Source organism: Acanthopagrus latus, chromosome 10 (assembly GCF_904848185.1).
Source record: "Acanthopagrus latus isolate v.2019 chromosome 10, fAcaLat1.1, whole genome shotgun sequence".
Taxonomy (NCBI): domain Eukaryota; kingdom Metazoa; phylum Chordata; class Actinopteri; order Spariformes; family Sparidae; genus Acanthopagrus; species Acanthopagrus latus.
This window is the reverse complement of record NC_051048.1, coordinates 3,193,118-3,211,544: the sequence shown is the minus strand read 5'-3', so window position 1 is coordinate 3,211,544 and position 18,427 is coordinate 3,193,118. Positions and strand designations below refer to the sequence as shown.

The following is an 18,427-nucleotide window of genomic DNA, read 5'->3' as shown; positions in this document are numbered from 1 at the left end:
AAGAAGCCTCGCCTCAATAAAACAACATCTCCCGACGCTGCACTCTCACATTAATATACAAAATCATATAAATAAATAAAGATGAGTTTCACAGCATGGTGCATGTGACCCTTGTCTGCTTACATAAGGAAATTCTCTGCACTTGACCTGATTAGAGGGCTCTGGTTTATACGTGGCGTCAGAAAACCAACAGGCTCACAGATTCATGGCGAGCAGGTATCTCTGCTCTCGCTCTGTCAGAGGAGACAGTCGGGCTTCTCGGAGCGAGTCCTCGTCTAAAAATAACCCGAGCTGCAGAGTCGGAGCAGACGAAGCGAGCGGCTGCTGTTAGAAGTGACTTCTGTCGACGCCGATTTACACCGAGAGCTTTAAAAGGAGGTGCAGCAGGTGTTCTGTTGGAGCAGGTACGAAAGAGGAGGAGGAGGAGGAGGCGATCAACAGAAGAGGCTGTCGTTGAACAGAGGACCATCACAATTAGCTCGACGGCTCCTCTCTTATATGCAAAGTTTCAAGTTTAAAAGCCATCGAGAGCGGCAGTAAATAACTTCTGACGTTAGGTGCAGAGAGAGGTTCGTACCTGCCCGCCCGTGAAGAGAACTTAATGAGGAATCGCTTTTAATAATGAAACCGGGAGCCGTAGTTCAGTTTAACGAGACGGGCGCGGAGAAACTTCTGCAACACGCGACTGAGAGGACAGGAAATGGAAATTATGCTCATATGAAATTACAATAAAAGAGACGAACTCTGCAAAAAGCACAGATGACAGACGGCTCTGTTCAGAGAATATTGTGTTTTTCTGAGGTTTATGAGTTTTATCAGACCCAGTTTAGTTTCAGCTACTCAACCGGAAGCTTTAAAGATGCAATATGTAAGAACTGTAGCTGCTGTTAGCTCAGTTAGCTCAGTTAGCGGTGCAGCTAGCAGTGTGGACAAGGAGCTGAGAGTCTGCAACACAATACAACAACATAAAAAGAAAAAAAAAAAAACCTTCTTATTTCTCCACATTCGGTTGATGAATTTAGTCAGTTTCTGATTCTGAACTGAAATTCTTACATTTTGCGTCTTTAAAGGAGCACTGCGCAGTTTTTGGGAGATAAATTCAAACTCTAAATGTTTATATTTACAATATTAATGAGGTAATAATACAAACTCATAAATATTTGTCTTTTCTGTTTGTGAATTAACAAGCTGCTTCCTGTCCTGAAACTGGAAAGGTGGCAGGGTCCGCCACATTTAAAAAAAAAAAAAAAAAGAAGCAAAACAGCATAAACTGTCTTATCCTTTAAGGTCAGTTTGTTTATTTACTTTATTTAGTCATGACAACAAAGAGAGTTTGATTATTTAGTCAGTGAAGATTTTTGTCTTCTCATTACCATTTCTACATATTGCACCTTTAAGGATCTTGATTACATGACAACTTGCTAATTCTATTACAGAAGTTTGATGTGAAGCTTCATAGTTTATCATGTTGAGACGATGTGAATAAAGTGAATTACTTAGAACACTTTCTGTATTTACAATGTGGATTTGTGAGGCTTTAATTGTTTGAGTTAAGTTTTAATTAAGTTTTACAGCTTTGTTTTCTTTTTTATTGTAACTTGGGGGGTCAGATTTGTACAAAAGTTGATTTTTCAGTCACAAAAAAACAACAACTTTTCTTACAATTAAGACCTTTAATATACAACTGGGAGGCAAGATTTAAGTTCAGGGTAGGTGTCACAATAAAAAACAACACTTTGTGAAAGTATCTGACTCCAGACAGAAAACTACAGACATTTTCTGTGTTTTATTTTGTTTTTCTGCAGTTTTTGTCAGTGCACAACATCGTTTCAATCTAGTTGTTGTGTTTCTCTTAAAGCTGCTACAGGGAACTTTAGTGTTTGTTGATTCTGGCGCCCCCTGTGGACAAATACGTTGATGATCAGCAGCACCAGGTGATGTGGAGCGATCAGTACGAAACTGAAACTGTTCCAAAACAATTCAAATCTTCTTGTAGTACGTTTGGTAGAGATGAAACATTCAAAGTTGTTTCCAGTTGCTACCAAATTGTGTTTTTAAGCACAGAGAATCAAAAAACTCAGTTTGACCCTCAACATGAGACGTGTTGCTGTTGAAACAAAAACCAGCGAACCGCCAAAGATCATACGGTCGTCTTACATCAGAGACAGGAAGTGATGGAAGTCAAATAACCAGTCGGAGAACCAGCCCAGTTTTCTAAGGATGCCTTTATTAAAGAGTCAACAACGTGCGCTAGCCGTCCGGTTCTAGAAAAATAACACAGTCATACATTCATCCATGTGGAAATCCCAAAAAACTAAGAAAAAACAAGGACAGGTTTTCATTTTTAAAGCTCAAAATCCCTTTAGAAGGTGAGAGGGGAACCTGAATCATGTCGTTTGTGTGTTCTGTGTTTGTGTTTATGTCTGTGTGATGAGGAGCCACGACAACGTTTAACCACCTCGATGAAACACAATAATCACCACACGTGTGCTCTTGGATTGGTTATTGATCGACAACAATAACTGAAACTTTATCCAACCAGCTGCTCCGGTTTATTGACCATCGTGTTTCCATTTTGGGGCTCATGTTATCGATTATATCCTCTGTTGAGTCCAATAATTTCTGGTTATCGACACAACGTCAAAGACATAAAAATGAAGCCTGTTCATTTAGATTTTCATGTGTTTTTCTCTGTCTCTTGGGTAACAACTGAGGGTTTGACTAATACCTGGAACAGTCATTACAAGCCCATAAGTTTCTGATGTAATGGAAACGATATTCACCACTCCAGTAAATACGACGGACCGTAGATACGGCTTAGCAACCGAACCCCTCAGCTGTTAGCCGGACAGCTAATGGCATGTTAGCAACTAGTTCGCTGCCACAAATCATTATTGAAATTTCCACGAAAACAAACGGTACCGACAGTCGCAGAGCTGAAGAGCGAACAGGACGGTGCAGCCTACTTCCAGTACTCCCCTCAGATCACGTTTCTGTGTGTCTCGTTAACAAAATCTGTTTTTGTCGGCTGAAACAGAAAGTGAACAGAGCAGTCTGTCACTCGGCGACCATCTTGCGTAGCTATCACACCGCCACCATGACTAATGATGTCACAGTCATGTTACTCATACACCTGTGATCTGAACGTGATGATCATATATTATCGGTCCAAGTGTCTGTTTGTCTTCTGTTAGTAACTGTGTGTGTGTGTGTGTGTGTGTGTGTGTGTGTGTGTGTGTGTGTGTGTGTGATTCACATCACAGTGATCACACAGGGTTATTAAAGCAGACTGGAGGCTGTGGACGCCTCAAACTATTTACAGTCAAACATGCAGCTGGTCACTGCTCATAGGCCTGAGTGTGTGTGTGTGTGTGTGTGTGTGTGAGGAATAATGCATGAGCTGGACCTTGTGTCTTTTCTCTTCCCTGCTATCAAAGTGTAATCTGAGTGTGTGTGTCGTCCCATCTGTGCCTTTAGAGGACGGATCGTCTTCAATGATGCTCAGTTAGTTTCTCTATCACACACACACACACACACACACACACACACTGATACACACAGTATCAATCAACATAATTTATTATGGATTGTGGCTGGATCAATACTCCTTGTGCGACACACACACACACACACACACACACACCCTGCAGCATGTTAGAAAGGCCGAGCCATAATCAATAGGGATGTATGAGAGTGATTGACTGTCTGTCCCGTGTGTGTGTGTGTTAATAACAGGTGCTGACCCTTCAGCAACAATCAATCCTTCCCTTTCAATAATCAATACTCGTCTGTATGCATCCCTGTGTTTATTTCCTCCCTTTCAAAATAAAAGCCTACCCACTGCGGTTCTGTGCGACGATGAAAGAAGCGCAGACGTTTTAATTTAGCACAAAATCGGACTTTTAAAATCAGGTCCTGTAGGAGTGTGTGTGTGTGTGTGTGTGTGTGTGTGTGTGTGTGTGTGTGTGTGTGTGTGTATCAGGGGCATTGATGAGGTGTGATTGATGATTGATTATCCAGTCTGTCTGCAGCCTCCCTGTGTCTCGTACTGAGCTGGATTGGACAGAAGCTGCACAAGAAACTGTGTTTTTAAAATCACGATTTTAAATCTAAAACTCATCGCTGAGCTGTAACAACTTCACCAACATGTCAGTCACGCTGATTCTTTGTGATCTGTGAGGAAATCAATTAACTCGCCGTGAGACCGAGTCGACAGATCGAACCATCGATCCATTAAACGCCCGGAGCTTTGCAGCGAATCACGAGACCGTTCAAGCCGGATTATTGACATCATTATTAACACTTCTGTTTTGGTCTCCCATGAAAACTTCCTGGTTAAATGTAGTAAAGATCTCAAGTTTGATTTTGTTGATTAGCCTTTATAATCTGAGCGACTCCGTCAGGTAACTACAGATGATTTTATTCGCGTTTAAGAGGATTAAAATCACGTCGTCACGTCCAGTTCGACACATTTGTTGTGACAAAAACAAGACACACTGATGCCCGGCAGCGTCCCCTCGCAGCTTCCCGTGACATTATGATTGCAGGGTGTGTCTCCATGGTTACAGAGTGACATTTTGGGGCGGGTTTGGTGCCGAGACAGCTGGTGGTGAGGTCAGAGCGAGAAGGCTGGAGAGAGAGAAGGATGTAAAAGAAGAAGAAGAGGATGTAAGACGGTCAAACATTCAGCCGGTGGCTACTCATCACACCAGCTGATGTATTCAGTGTGTGTGTGTGTGTGTGTGTTGCAGGTAACTGTGGTTTCTTTTTTTTTTTTCTTTTTTTGATCAAACATGCATAATTTTCTCTACGTCGTCGCCGACAGTCGTTATATTAAACCAGAGTAAAAATTCAAACAGCCTCTGCTCATGCCAGCCGCCCCTCCTCTTTTGTTTTTTTTTTTCTTTCTTTTTATTGAAGTCGCTGCGCCGCGCCGGAGCCACTTCAAGGAAAAAAAAGAAGAAGAAATGAAAAAGAAAAAAAGGAAAAGAAAGGAAAACATGATGAAATTCTGGTGAAATTTCCCTTTAAAATAGATTTTCCCAGATAGAAAGGCAAACTTCGACTCGTCTTCCCCCCTCTCCTCCTCCAATCCTCCCTCGCCTCGGTTTCCTTCTTCCTTCCGTCCTCCCTCACAATAAATCTCACGGCGTGTTTTCATTCACCAGGTTAATTAAAGTGTACTTATTAAGGAAGAGCTGAACGAGAAGCCGGGATAATCGTAGGCAACTCAAATAGAAGCAAAGACAGTCTTTAAGAAACCAGAATAGTCCTCATTACTATTATTAGAAGTCTCTTATTATTATCATTATTATTATTATCATTATTATTATGAATCGTTATTATTATTACTAGTATAACTTGTTATTAGGATAAAATAAAGTTCCTTGGCCCTTGTTGATGCAGAGAGAGAGGGTGCAGGTTAATCCACAGCAGAGCGATGGTTCCGGCCCGGTACCATTTAAATCCAATCCGATCCCAGAGTTAAAGGGGAAGTTAATCCGTTTGTCCCAGTTTTCATTTTGGAAGCGTGGTAAAAGTGAGGTTCTGTTGAAATTCCAGTGGTGCGACTCTGTTTTGTTAATCCGTTTCAGATCAGAAGGGTTTTTTTTTTTCGGTTAAAGGGAAAGAAAAAGCGACTGAAGAGTCGCCTCGGCTGTTTGTAATTCCGTTAATAATCATGCGTGTTGTCGATCGTCCGGTGAAAAGAAGGGGGAAAAAAACATGAACCCTCCCTTTAAAAAGAAAAGAAAAGGGCAGATGTTTATAAAGACAGTTTGGACGTGAAGCGATCCTCAGAATTTCGAGAACATTTCCATGATATGAATCTGCTGACGACTCAAGTACTCTGTGAGTGATGAACTTTTAAACTTTGAAAACGTTCCCAGAAGCTACAGGAGCTATTTTCTATTCATGTGATGTTATCGCAGTGTAAAGACAAGACACTGATGAGGAAATGGAGCCTCACATGTAATGCTAAATCTAGTTCCAATTAAATACACACTGAGAGGCTTGAAAATTATCTTGTTAGCTCGTTCAAGTTGGTTCCTCCCATCCAAACTCATTGGTGTGTTAGCTTGTTAGCAGGTTACCTTGGTAAACTCCCACACTTTCTTGCTAATTAGCTCATTCAGTGGCCAGTTTGGTACCTTGGTTACTAGCTCGCTAACTCATTGTTATGTTAGCTCACGAGCAGGTAACTTTGGTAGATCCCTCTTCTTCTAGCTAGTTAGCTTGTTCAGTAGCATTTTAGTTTGGTACCTCACTTGCTAGCAAGCCAACTCACTGTTGTGTTAGCTCATGTTATGGTGACAGCTCCTTTTGTTTCTTGCTAGTTAGCACATTAAGTAGCGTGTTAGCTTAGTACATCACCCGCTGTAGTGCACTCTCACTGTTTTAACCTCTAAAAGTCTGTGACTCTCTCTTAACTCAGTTTAGGGTGACACTTAGGATTATCTTTAAGTATAGCTAACACTGTTGTTAGCCTGTTGAAGAAAGCTAACAGCAAAGCTATCCTGTTGTAGAAGCTAACACTGATTTTAGCCTGTTGGGGAAGCTAACACTGATTGTAGCAGGCTGGAAACGTTAACAGTGATGTCAGCCTGTTAGATAGGCTAACATCACCATTAGCTTATTAGCTTAAAAAGTGGCAAACAAGCTAGCTAGCCAACTAAAAGGGAAATTAAATAGCTGTTGTTGTGCTCACGGGCAGTCTCGTCTACACTGATTGAAGAATAAAACTTAAAAGTTCTAGCTAGGATTTCTTAAGATAGCAGATAAGATCGGGCACAGCCATGAATTTATAATCATCTGACTTTTCCTTGGACAAACGTTTTGGGAAATCTTTTCGGTAACGATGCCTCCGATCACGTCAAACTGTCTGGATGAACACCTGCCATTTCAGGATCCCTTCAGTCCTCCCAGGTGTCATCAGAACCATCACTGAACCTGCTCCGTTACCAAATCCCGCCTCAGAACTCCGGAACCCCTGCCGCTTATGATCCGGATCAGATCCCGTTGGACTCCCGCCTCCTCCTCCTCCTCCTCCTCCTCCTCCTCCACCTCTCTCTCTGTCTCTCTCCCTCTGAATGTGTTCAGCCACTTGCAAACAAACAAAGGAAAAGCAGTTCTGCTGTCCGTCTCTCCTATAGCTGTGTGGTGACGGAGTCCTCTATGACCTCACAGCTGTCCTCTCTGACATCACCGCACGGTCCCACCCACCCGCCCATCACCATCACCCCCCCGCCTCTTCCCCCTCCTCCGCCCACGCCTCCCTCGCCCGCTCCTCCTACGCCTCCGCCCTGGAAAACGTCCTCGCTGGAGTCCAGGAGCCGCGAGCTGGACTCGGACATGTTGGAAGCACAGTGCAGGGATTGGCAGGGGCACGGGGGCGGGAGGGGCAGCGTCAGGAGCGAGTCCCGCCCGTTCGTCCTCCGCGGGGAGAACGAGGGGTTATTGATGTCGACTGAGCGGCCCACCTCGTTCAGGTGAGTCTCGCTTCTGGTCACGTCACTGAGTCCGAAGTCGGAGTGGCTGTGGCTCCCCAGGGGGCGGAGCAACCCGTCGGAGATGGTGTAGGAGGGCGGGGACTGTAAGGGCAGAGGCATGGGCGGGGCTTTGCGTTTGGAGCGCGAGAACAGGTAGGAGAGGCGCTTGAATGAGTCTGCCTTTGATCCTGGAGTTGAGAGGCGCTGCAGGCGACTCCTCGTGCGAGCGAGCGATGAGGAGAAGGAGGAGGAGAACGATGAAGACGGGGAGGGCAAGGTGGTGGAGGACGGAGGGATGACGGTTGTCTTCAGCCCGTTGCTCTTTGGTTTCCCCTCCTCATCCTCCTCCTCTTCCCCCCATCCGACACCCTCCTCCAGCTCTCCATCGTTACCCTCGCTCCCTCTTTCTATCTGGGTCATTCCAGAAATGGAGCGCACCAACGCAGACACGCCGAGCTGCGGTGTCGGCTGCTTGTCGTCCTCTAGTGGAGTCATGAACGTCACGCCCTTCGACTTCTGGCCTCCACCTCCGCAGCCGTCGCCCGATTCGCTGTCATCCTCCGAGGCCAGGCCACCGTCGTCTCTCGCCGTCTCACTGGAGGAGGAGTAATGTCGCCGGGGAGGACGGCGGTTCCCGAGGAGATCCAGGACCTCGTAGCGGAAGCTGGAGATGTCCTGCTTCAACTCCTGCAACGAGACGGAGAGAGAGAGAGAGAACAAATTTTGGGATACTTGACGAGAGATTTAATTGTTAAGAGGTCAAGAAAGAAAGAACGAAAGAAAGAGAATGTCAATATTGGTCTACAGTTCGAAAGTCAAATTTCCTCTTGAAACAAAACTGACTTTTTGAGCCAGGAAATTGAATTTTTATATGAGGAAGGCTGCGACGTTTGCTCTGCAGCTTTTTAAACGGAATAAATATCAGATGTTCAGGGGAAAAAAAACAAAAAAAAAACATGAGAGACTGGAAGAAGAGGGTGAGGAGGGGAAGTGGAAGAGCTGAGACTGCCGGCTGACTGAGAGAGAGGAGGTGAAACATCAATTTGTAGAGGCAGCGGGTGAAGAGGAGGGTAAGGACTCGGGAGGACGGTGGTGAAGAGAGGGAGATCGAGGTCAAGAGAAAGGCAAAAAAAGAGAGAGAGAGAGAGAGAGAGAGAGAGAGAGAGAGAGCGGGTAAGTGGAGGAAGTGAGCGTGATATGAGCGAGGGGTCCGTCGAGGGAAAAAGACTCTCTTTATATAACTAAATAAGTTGCCTCACTCACTTAAACCTGATTCATTTTAAAGCCTTTGCTGCCGCGGCCTTGATACGTGTCTGATTATATCGCAGCACTTTAAAGAAAAAAAGAAAGCTAAGTAAACATGAAATGAAATCCACTCTGAAGCTAATCAGGTGCGGGATTTAATTAACACACAACAGACGAGGAAAGCTTTATAATGGATGCGTCCCTTCACACATCCGTCTTTATTTACATGATTAATTCTGGAACAATAAGGATAAAAATTGATTAGTCTTTCACGCCAGATATCCTCAAATGTGAGGATTTCGCTGCTTTTCACTGTTTTGAATGGATGTAAACTGAGTAAATTAGAAGAAAGAGTAGGATTTTCTGGTTTTAGCCCACAGCTGTCTCCTCTAGAGCTGCTGTCAGCCGGTTAACGCTAAGAGGGTCGCCCGTCTGTCCCTCCCCTCCCGTCTGTCAGTCCAATTAACCTCACAGAAAGTCACGTTATGTCTCTGATGTTTGCATTAAATTCTCCAAAATGGATGAACACTACAAACACGGCTCGCTGTCCCTCAAAACAGCCTTAATTTTGCATAACTTTGAGCCTTAATATCATTTAAACAAGTGACTTATACAGAACTTTGTGCACCGATGTCACAAAGGGATAAATTGGCCATCGAGACTTGCATTCTTTTCAAACCAGACTGTAAACATGTTAATTTCTGAGGTAAAATATGGGCTTTTACAGTGACTGACACACATTTGGAGCCTCTAGTGATCGTTCAAGGAACTACAGTGTTTGGTACTTCCACACTGGCTTCATTCCTCAGTCCTGGAGGTCAGTGCAAGTTTGTTCTCATCATATTTTCCTTTCTTCACAGCGATTGTGTATCTGAAGATAACTTTCAACCAAACATGCAGCAAGTTCAGTCTGTTGCCCGGAGTCTGAGGGCTTCTGGGGGGAAACGATGCTGACGCTTGCTGACACAACTTGACTCTATAGCCTGTAGCTTTTTCAGAGAATTAACATAAATGCTTACGTAAACATTTACTCTGTTTACTTCTGCTGTAACTCTGCTCCTCTGTCCACCCAGAGAGCTGTGAGCCAAACAACTGAGCAAACCTGAATCTCCTTTTTTCGCTCTTTTGAAAACACAATCACAGCCACTCCATCGCTTTTCACTTTCCCCTCGCCATATGGGATCCAAATGCGGCACAGTCGGCGCCACTCCTCGGAGGATAAAACCCTGATTTACTTCAACATGCACCTGATGTTAGTTACACATTTTAAACACACCGCCAGCCCGTTGTGACCACTCATCCTTCACGTTAACGCACACAAACACTCTCCGGGTGTGAAAGAGATTTGGCTCCATGTGCACCTGATGTTGTTTTTGCATTAAAAAAAAAAACCCCAAAGGAAGTTTCCACTTCAAAGCCCAGGCTCCAGAGGCATCATGGGAAACAGACTTGGGAGCTTTGGAATAAATTACAGCTCAGAAGGTTTAGGAAAAGCAAACTAGCTCTCCTGTGTTGGTATTGATCGGAGCTGTAGATTCTGGGCAGCAGATGAGACTCGGCAGGTGGTAGCTATTAAAAATCTTTTAATCTTTTAATAAATCTTCGCAGGCACGGCTCTGCCTTTTGGTATCAATTAAACCGGCACTGTTTACCGCAACACAAACACAATAAACAGACGGCGTGCAGCTGATGTTTCTGCAGACTAATAACATGACTCACTGTGAAACTACAGACAGATTTATGTTAAACTGATTATTATTATGAGACAGTCGGAACAAAACGTACTCTCACTTCTGTTCTTTGGTCTTTTTTCATTTATTTTCAACGACCTCAGGCCGCTGACGTGACAGCAGCTGCACCCACCTTAAAGTTCTCCTCCGTCAGCCCCTCGTCCGTCTTGGCGCTGCGTATCATGGCCGCCACGTACCTCTTCACCAGGCTCCGGATCACTTCCTGTTGGGAGACAATTCGCTCTGGTTATGTAACAGTCTCTGTTGGGATATTGTTCATGTGTGTTTCAACGCTTCTCATTGACAAGAAACCTCCGATCGACATGAATAACTTGTGTAGTGAAGAAAAACATCTAGAGTCTCGTCACCAAAACCAAAATGAAGGACAAAAACATATTTGTTTCACACTAAGGTTACCACAGTCAAACATATTACAAGAAAACCATGCTAAATAACAATCATCCGTGATCAGATATCGACTCATCTTGGTCATGGTTTCACGTTGGAGCGCTGCAGATGAATTGAGGAGCTTCACTCCCTGAGGAGTGAAGCAGCTGTTACAGCCCGAAAACTAAATTTACTTTGTTTCGCTTTTGTCTGTGGGGGGCGCCAGAATCAGTGAAAGCCTGAAACATTCTGGTGTAGACACGTTCAACAATCAAAACACTTCTTTTTGGTGTGTTCATGAAATTCATGAAGCCTTGAAAAGAAGAAAACTGATAACTTAACTAGCTTCTATCCTGATTTCTCATCTGTATATCAAAGTGAATATTTCAATCAGTGATTTATGACTTTGTTGTACATATAAAAGCCTGAAAATACAAAATCATTAAAGTTTTTTTGCTTTATTTTTTGGACTTGGCAGCTGAATTATTTACATTTACGATATCTAATCGAAAAAACTTTATCCGTGTGTTTCTTTCTAGGAAAATTTTCATATAATTTAAGGGAATGTTACAATAAAGTGCCAAATCTCAGTTATCTGGGGCTCAAACTAAAAACCCCGTGAGGAACAGTTTACATTCACAGTTTCAGGCGTCGTTAATCGGTCACAGAAAGCAGAATAAATCCACCGACTGATGAATTTAAATGTTATTGTCTCATTAAGTAATCAGCCAACGACCCTCATTGATTTAAAGAGCGGAGACAAATTTCACCAACATTTGGTGCTCAGTGGGTGGCGACTCAACACACACACACACACACACACACACACACACTCTGCATCCTCCCACAGTCAACACCTGTGACTGCCAAACAGGACGGTCTGGCGTGCTGTCACTCTCCGCCTCTGCCAAAAGAAACACAGCACACGCTCTGTTAAAGCGAAGGGCAGATTCCTACAACAATCCTTAAGAACATGGACGCGTATCAAAGTAACAATCGGCGCTGCCAAACACAAAGTACTGGCACCGCTGCCGCGCTCGGAGAGTCGCTGCCAGAGACGAGGTGTCGCAAAAAGACGAGCGCGGCGTCTCGTTTTGATCCGCTCAAAACTGGACATCAGAGTTACAGCTGCCAGGAAACAATAAAGTGTGTTTCAAAACTCTGTTTTAAATGCTGAGAGGATAAAAACATCTGCCGTTAGAAACTACAAACATCCTCCTTCAAGTTCTGATGCGACTCTGCGGCCGAAGTTCTGACTTAAATTCACCGCGTTAGCTGACGACACTCAACAATACCCATGTAACGATTTCACAATTGTACATTTCTCAATTCTAAATTCAGTTAGCAATTAGCCTCCAGCTGCACTTCCAGACACTCATCCTGTGTGAACAAAGACTATCAGCTGATCAGTCCAGGAGGAAACTACGACAGAGTCCCAGATGTTGGCATTATTTTCTTTATCAGGCAAAGACTATTTACTCTGAGAAGTGAATCAATCTTTTTTTATTTTTGGTAAATATAATTTTACTTTGTTCAACAGTCAAGCTGTCAGGACATAAAACCAACAATATTTTGATCTTCAAGAATCCAGATGAGATCGTCTGACAGTGTCGGAAAAACAGAATATATAATATATAAATATTGATATCTTGATGCAGTAAAGCTGTTCAGCCCTGTGCGTCTCTTGTTTTTGAGTATATTTGTTTTTGTTTTTTAAAGTTATGGCTACAGACTCTTTCTCCACCTCTACACACAATCTTATCATGAACTAAAATCCTGACCTGAATATCAAATCCAGTCAAAACCGTGAATTTGAAGAGTCATCACGCCGCTGCTCAGCACTGAACCCTCAGATAATTCACTCGACATTGTCATCAGTGTGAGACAGCAGCTGGATAAACACATACTCAGAGGCAGTTTGTGGGTCAACAGGGAGCTGGTTTCAGACTGGATGCTGCCAGAGAAACACTCAGTGTGTGTGTTCGTGTAAATATGCAAAAAAAAAAAAAAAGGTTTTCATCAGTGTCTGGACTGTCTGCTGTCTCACAGATTGCCCAGTTACAGTCAGTGGGTGCATTTGCTCCTCACAAACCTCCATTAATGTCTCAGACGTCTCGCCCTCGACAAAGATGGACCCGAAATTCGGCCTGAATCTTGAGTGTCAGTGAGGTTTTGCAGGTTCTGCACTGTGAGGCGTTAAATAACATTTAAACTCCTCTTCTGTCTTCCTCACGTGGTCACATTTGAATTATTCAGGTAAAGAATCTGCTCTGTAGCTGTTATTAATTTATAATGAAAAAAAAAAATCAAAATGGATGTTCAGCACGAGGTCTCAGCTGCCCTTTTCTTTTTTTACTACAATGCAATGATGATAATCCTTAATGACATGTTTTTTATGCAAGTTCCAAATACTACGGGTGAAAATTTTGCAAGCTAGCTAATGCTAAGTTGATTTTAAAGCTGCTGTGAAGTGATACTGTGTCATTAATACAAGTGTTAAATAGCTCTAGCGATGTTTATAAAGATATTTCCTGATATCCCTGCTCACGTTATCCAATCAGGACAGAGAATTCCATAAAGTCTCGTGCTGGTGAATATGGCTGCACGTTGTCATGTACAGCACCTTTACTCCCCGATTATCTCACAGCTAGTGGTCTGTTGTGTTTTGTAAATTTTACCTGGTGTAATGCCAACTTCTACGTATCTTTCATAATTGCAAATGTTGAACTTAAGTTTGAATAAATTATTTTTACTTCTACTTGAGTCATTTTTTATGGACTTTCAATGCTCACCCTACCACTAACATTACAGCAGGTGGAGTTTGTTTCCATGAGAGAGCAGAACAATCTGTTTCCTCTGTATCCATCCTTCATGCTAAGCTAGCAGTCCAGTCTTGTTATTTAGAGACATGAGAGTGGTATTGATCATCATATCTAACTAAGCAAGAAAACAAATGATGTCAAAAGTCAAAGTATTTCTCCATGTTGAATCCGCAGTGGAACCGTTCAGACACAAACACACCTGTACACATAACGAATAAACAAACAAACAAACAAACAAATGAACATGAATCTGTGACGGGCGTACACACCTGGTAGTGCTGGTTCTGTATCAGACTGTCGGCGTGGCGTTCCTGCAGAGACACAAAGAAATCACGTTAGATGTTTGTCTCCTCGTCAGACAACCTGATTTATCCCGAAATGAAGCGTAACCACACATCCGAAACATGATTCACAGCGTCTAACCAGAACTAAAGAGAAACTGATAGAGTGACTCTTGCAGCCTGGATCCTCCACACTGCAGAGCTGCTGAGTAATGAACTCACTTAATCACTTTCCTTACACTTAAAATGGACGTTCAACTCTGTAAAGAGAAAAGTTCTGCTCTTTATTTGAACTTTCGGGCCTTTCATCCAGAATCACCATCATCCAAGTGACTGATCTGAGCGAAAGTGTGCCTATCTTCTCTTTAAAGCGCTCTTTTCACCTCCTGAAGCGATGGATCCAATTGAATCAAGTGTGCTTAGAGCGGTTCAGGTTATTTTTAGAGAACAAGACCTATATAATTCAGTGTTTAACTCTGTAAGTGAAGCTACAGTCAGCAGAGGGAAATGTTTTCCGTGCAGCTTTCTGGTACTGGATGCTTTACAGAGGAAGACGATGAAGACAGGAAATAATTGTTAGGTATTATTTCTGTAAAAGGACCTTCTGCTCCGACATGTGCTGCACCTTTTACCCCGTGGCGAATACAGAAGCACCTCCAGGGGAATATGAAAGTGGATGAAAGTATCTATTATGTATTACTGAAGTTAGTACAGCTCCTACGCAGATGACGCTGTGCTTTCTCTCTGAGACGATGACACCACTTTTCCGTTGTGGCTCTTGAGTGATTTGGTTTTCTGAGACAGAGGTAGGAGGGAAAATGTGATGCTCAAGAGCACTTCATCAGCACCGTCTCCTTCTCGTAACACATCCTCATAATTAAAGAGCCAGAGTGGATGTTTGTGGTACGGGAAAGATTGTGGTTTGGGTAAAAGTAAGCATGTTAGAGCCACAAAATGGTCGCAGTCCACACCAGCCCTGCAACAGATGCTCCTTTCTCCCACAGAAAAACTCTGCTCCTGAATGCCTCGTCATCAGTCCCCGCCTTTAATTCCCCAACTTTCTGACATCACACCACGCCACCGTTGTCACACATTCGCATAATTGATGCCTTGCACTTAATTTGGCACATAAGAAACTGATTTAGCTGATTTAGCTCAGCTGCTCTGCTGTTGGTCAGGTGTGTGTGAGCTGGCCAATCAGAGGAGACTGCGGCCTTAAAGAGACAGTAGCATAAAACACCGGACAGTATTAGAAAACCTTTGAAAGCCTTTAAATGGGACATGAACAGCGTTTTTTCTTTACATGTGTGAGTGACTTCCTCCTTTGCAGCTGTTATAATTACTGTGACCACTAGAGGTCACCGCCTCAGAAGAAATGTTTATAGGGGTCGCAATAAGCTGCTTTCACAGTCGACCTACTTTGTTGTTTTTCTGACGAGAATGGGCTGTGTACTTCTGCATCAGGAGGAGTTTTACTGAAAATATCCAGGCTCAACAACTTCTAACACTCAGGTTGTTCAGGTTTTTTTTTCTGTTTTTATTTGCGGAACCAGCTCCACTCATACACCCATCATCCTCGTCACTTCTTCTTCTGTGGTTATGTGTCATTTCCTCTCTCCACATTTCACTTCCCCTTCTCCATTTCCTGTTTGTCGGGTTTCACAGTCATCTGCATCTGGTCCACGCTTCTAATTTGTCTTTTACACACACACACACACCCTTCCTCCCCACACCTTCTTCCTCTAACGATCTAACTCTCGCCCTCTTCACAGCGATCGGTGGCGTCCATATCTCGAACTATTTTTCTGCTTACACACACACACACACACACACACACACACACACACACACACTGACTCTCTCTTGATCAGATCTCTGCAGTGCTGTGCGGCTCTGTGAACCTATGTGGGCTGGTGGGCTTATATAACTCGGCCGACTTCAGCTGAGGTGAACATGGCAGCTGCACTGTGTGTGTGTGTGTGTGTGTGTGTGTGTGTGTGTGTGTGCGTCTCCAGATGACTGGGCTGTTAAATGTGTTTATCAGGACGTGTTGATCCGCTGATGTTCCTTCTGTGCAGCTGATGTCCGTCTCTTGTATTTTCGTCCCCGTCGCTCCACGAGTCCTTCTGCTCTGATTGATTGATCGCTGGCTCCGTCTTTACTTTTCCCTGCTTCCACTCCACTACGCCTCTTTTTAAAAAAAAAAAAAAAAAAAAGCTGCAGTTGCCCACGACAGATGTTGTTTGTGTTTTGCTCTGTCGCTGCCTCCAGACTCTTCTCACTTCCCACCGTGCTGCCGTTTCTCTCTGCACAACTCTCCAGACTTCGTCCACCAGATGTCCTCAGACTGGCCCACCTGTCCCGGTCACCTGACTCCCACATACACCTGTCACATTTGATGTATTCAGCTCAAAATCACAAACCACCTGTTTACCTCGGCTGGCGTAAGTGCGGCGGCCATGAAGGTCAAAACACAACGGCAAGTCAGAACAAAGCTAGTTGTCCCTGGCAACGAGTCAAAGTCATTTCCTGTTTTAACTGTGAACTTCTCCCAGCCTCAGTCGTCATTCTGTAAGTGTGTTTCTCTGAAATGTAAAATGTGTGAGTGACGCATAAAACGGACTTTCATCTCTAAAGTCACTGAGTTTAATAAACAAATTAAGTATTTTGGAGTTATACAGATGTTTGCAGTCATTTTTCCAGTTTAAGCTCATCAGAAACAAATGTTTTTTTAATCTTGTGTTATCTAAAATGTTGCATTTTCTAAAATGTTGTGTTTCTAAAATGTTGCGTTTTCCAAAATATAGTGTTTTCTAAAATTATGTTTTTCTTTAAATGTTGTGTTTCTTAAAATGAAGCCTTTTTCCAAAATATTTTCTAAAATTCTGTGTTTTCTAAGATGTCGTGTTTTTTTTAACTGTCACATTTTCTTAAATGTCGCATTTTCCAAAATATTGTGTTGTCTAAAATGTTGTGTTTCTTTACATGTTGTGTTTTCTAAGATGACACGTTTTCTAAAATTCTGTATTTTCTAAAACATGTTAAACAAACCTCACAAGCAGCCACAGCGGAAACAGTATCAACAACCTTTTCTCCTTTAGTCATCTTTTCTGTTGTTTCCTACAGTCGATGTTATATTCTACGCTTCTCGTGTTGTTGCTGAACTCAAACAGATTAAAATCTAACTGACTCTTCCTCTGCTGCTGCCTCAGACCTCCAGTTCACAGCCAGCAGACCTCAGTTTGCATGTGAAGCCTGTGAATCCTCCGGCGACTTGTTAACATGAATATCAGCATCTGGCCTTTCAGCCCGGCTGAGGCTCGCGAGCAGCCTGTTTGCATGACTGTTCGGTGACGTGCATATGGCCGCGCCGGAAGATTAGACCCCACATGAATAAATAAAACAAGTGTTTTTATTCTGCTGAACTTTAAGGACTTCATCTGAAGAGGAGCAGACTCGACTGACTGTCCCGTAACGGCGGTGCTCTCTGGTCTGATCCAACAGCTGCTTCCGGTCATGTCACAATCTCTTCAGACTCTCTTCTCAGTTTTTCATTCACAGATGAATAATACGTCGTTCCTCTTCGGGGGCCGAGGAGCAGGAAGCGTAACGCGGACGACACACACAATAAACGCAAAGAAAACAAGCGAGACAGAGAGTCCCCGAGGAGCCCGGGAAAACACTATTAATATTAAATATCTTGTGTCAGACGCTTCCAGCTCCCCCCGGCTGCTGCTGGCCTCAGAAATCTGGTACCGGGCCACGAGAAATGAAACACATGACTTTGCAGAAAAGATGAATAACAATTACAGAACTGTAAAAAAATCTGTTTTTCTAAGAACTACCTTGAATTTCAGTATGTGGTGCTTCACGTCTACAACATTATACTGGAAACAACCACACGGTCGACTGTGAGAGCAGATTTATACGACTCATATTAACGTTTGTTGCTCAGTGACGACCTCTAGTGGCTGCAGTGATTATTACAGCAGCAAAGGAGGAGGTCGGGTCGGACGAGCAGGACGAACAAGAACAGGACTTTCACCCAGCTCAGGTCTCGTGTGAGTCCAAAAGCCGATGATTGTAAAGTGACATCACGTACGTAAGATAACTTGAGTAACGTAACGTTGGACCAAGCAGTTTTCTTGCCACAATAAATGTTAGCTCGGTACGTTTCAGCAAAACCAAAGTTCAACTCAGAATTCAGTGATTCCAGCTTGTTGAATGTGAATATTTTCTAGTTTCTGAATGTTTTGGGATCGTGAACAAAGGACGACATTTTATAGACCAAACAATCAATCAATCGTCACCCCGATTGATACGAAACAATCGTTAGTTGCAGCCTTTAAACAAACCAGTCAACAGCACTAACAGGACTCTTACAGTGGACGTGTCTCCTGAGAATAACAACGAGTCCATGGTGCCAGAATGACTTTAATGACTCCAAGTGCATTGACTTTAAAATACTAGAAACT

General features: G+C 43.3%; 1 protein-coding gene across 2 annotated transcripts in view; it reads right to left on the bottom strand.

The window, feature by feature from the left end:
- Nucleotides 1-2,209: 2,209 nt before the first annotated feature.
- trpc5a (transient receptor potential cation channel, subfamily C, member 5a) overlaps nucleotides 2,210-18,427 on the bottom strand; it is a 101,169-nt gene continuing 84,951 nt past the window's right edge. For both annotated transcript variants that reach the window (XM_037111764.1, XM_037111765.1), the window contains exons 16-18: nucleotides 13,941-13,982; nucleotides 10,596-10,685; nucleotides 2,210-8,174 (exon numbers count right to left, since the gene is read on the bottom strand). In XM_037111764.1, the coding sequence (XP_036967659.1) occupies nucleotides 7,146-8,174; nucleotides 10,596-10,685; nucleotides 13,941-13,982 (1,161 nt within the window). In that variant the 3' untranslated portion in view covers nucleotides 2,210-7,145. The remainder of the gene's footprint in view (nucleotides 8,175-10,595; nucleotides 10,686-13,940; nucleotides 13,983-18,427) is intronic.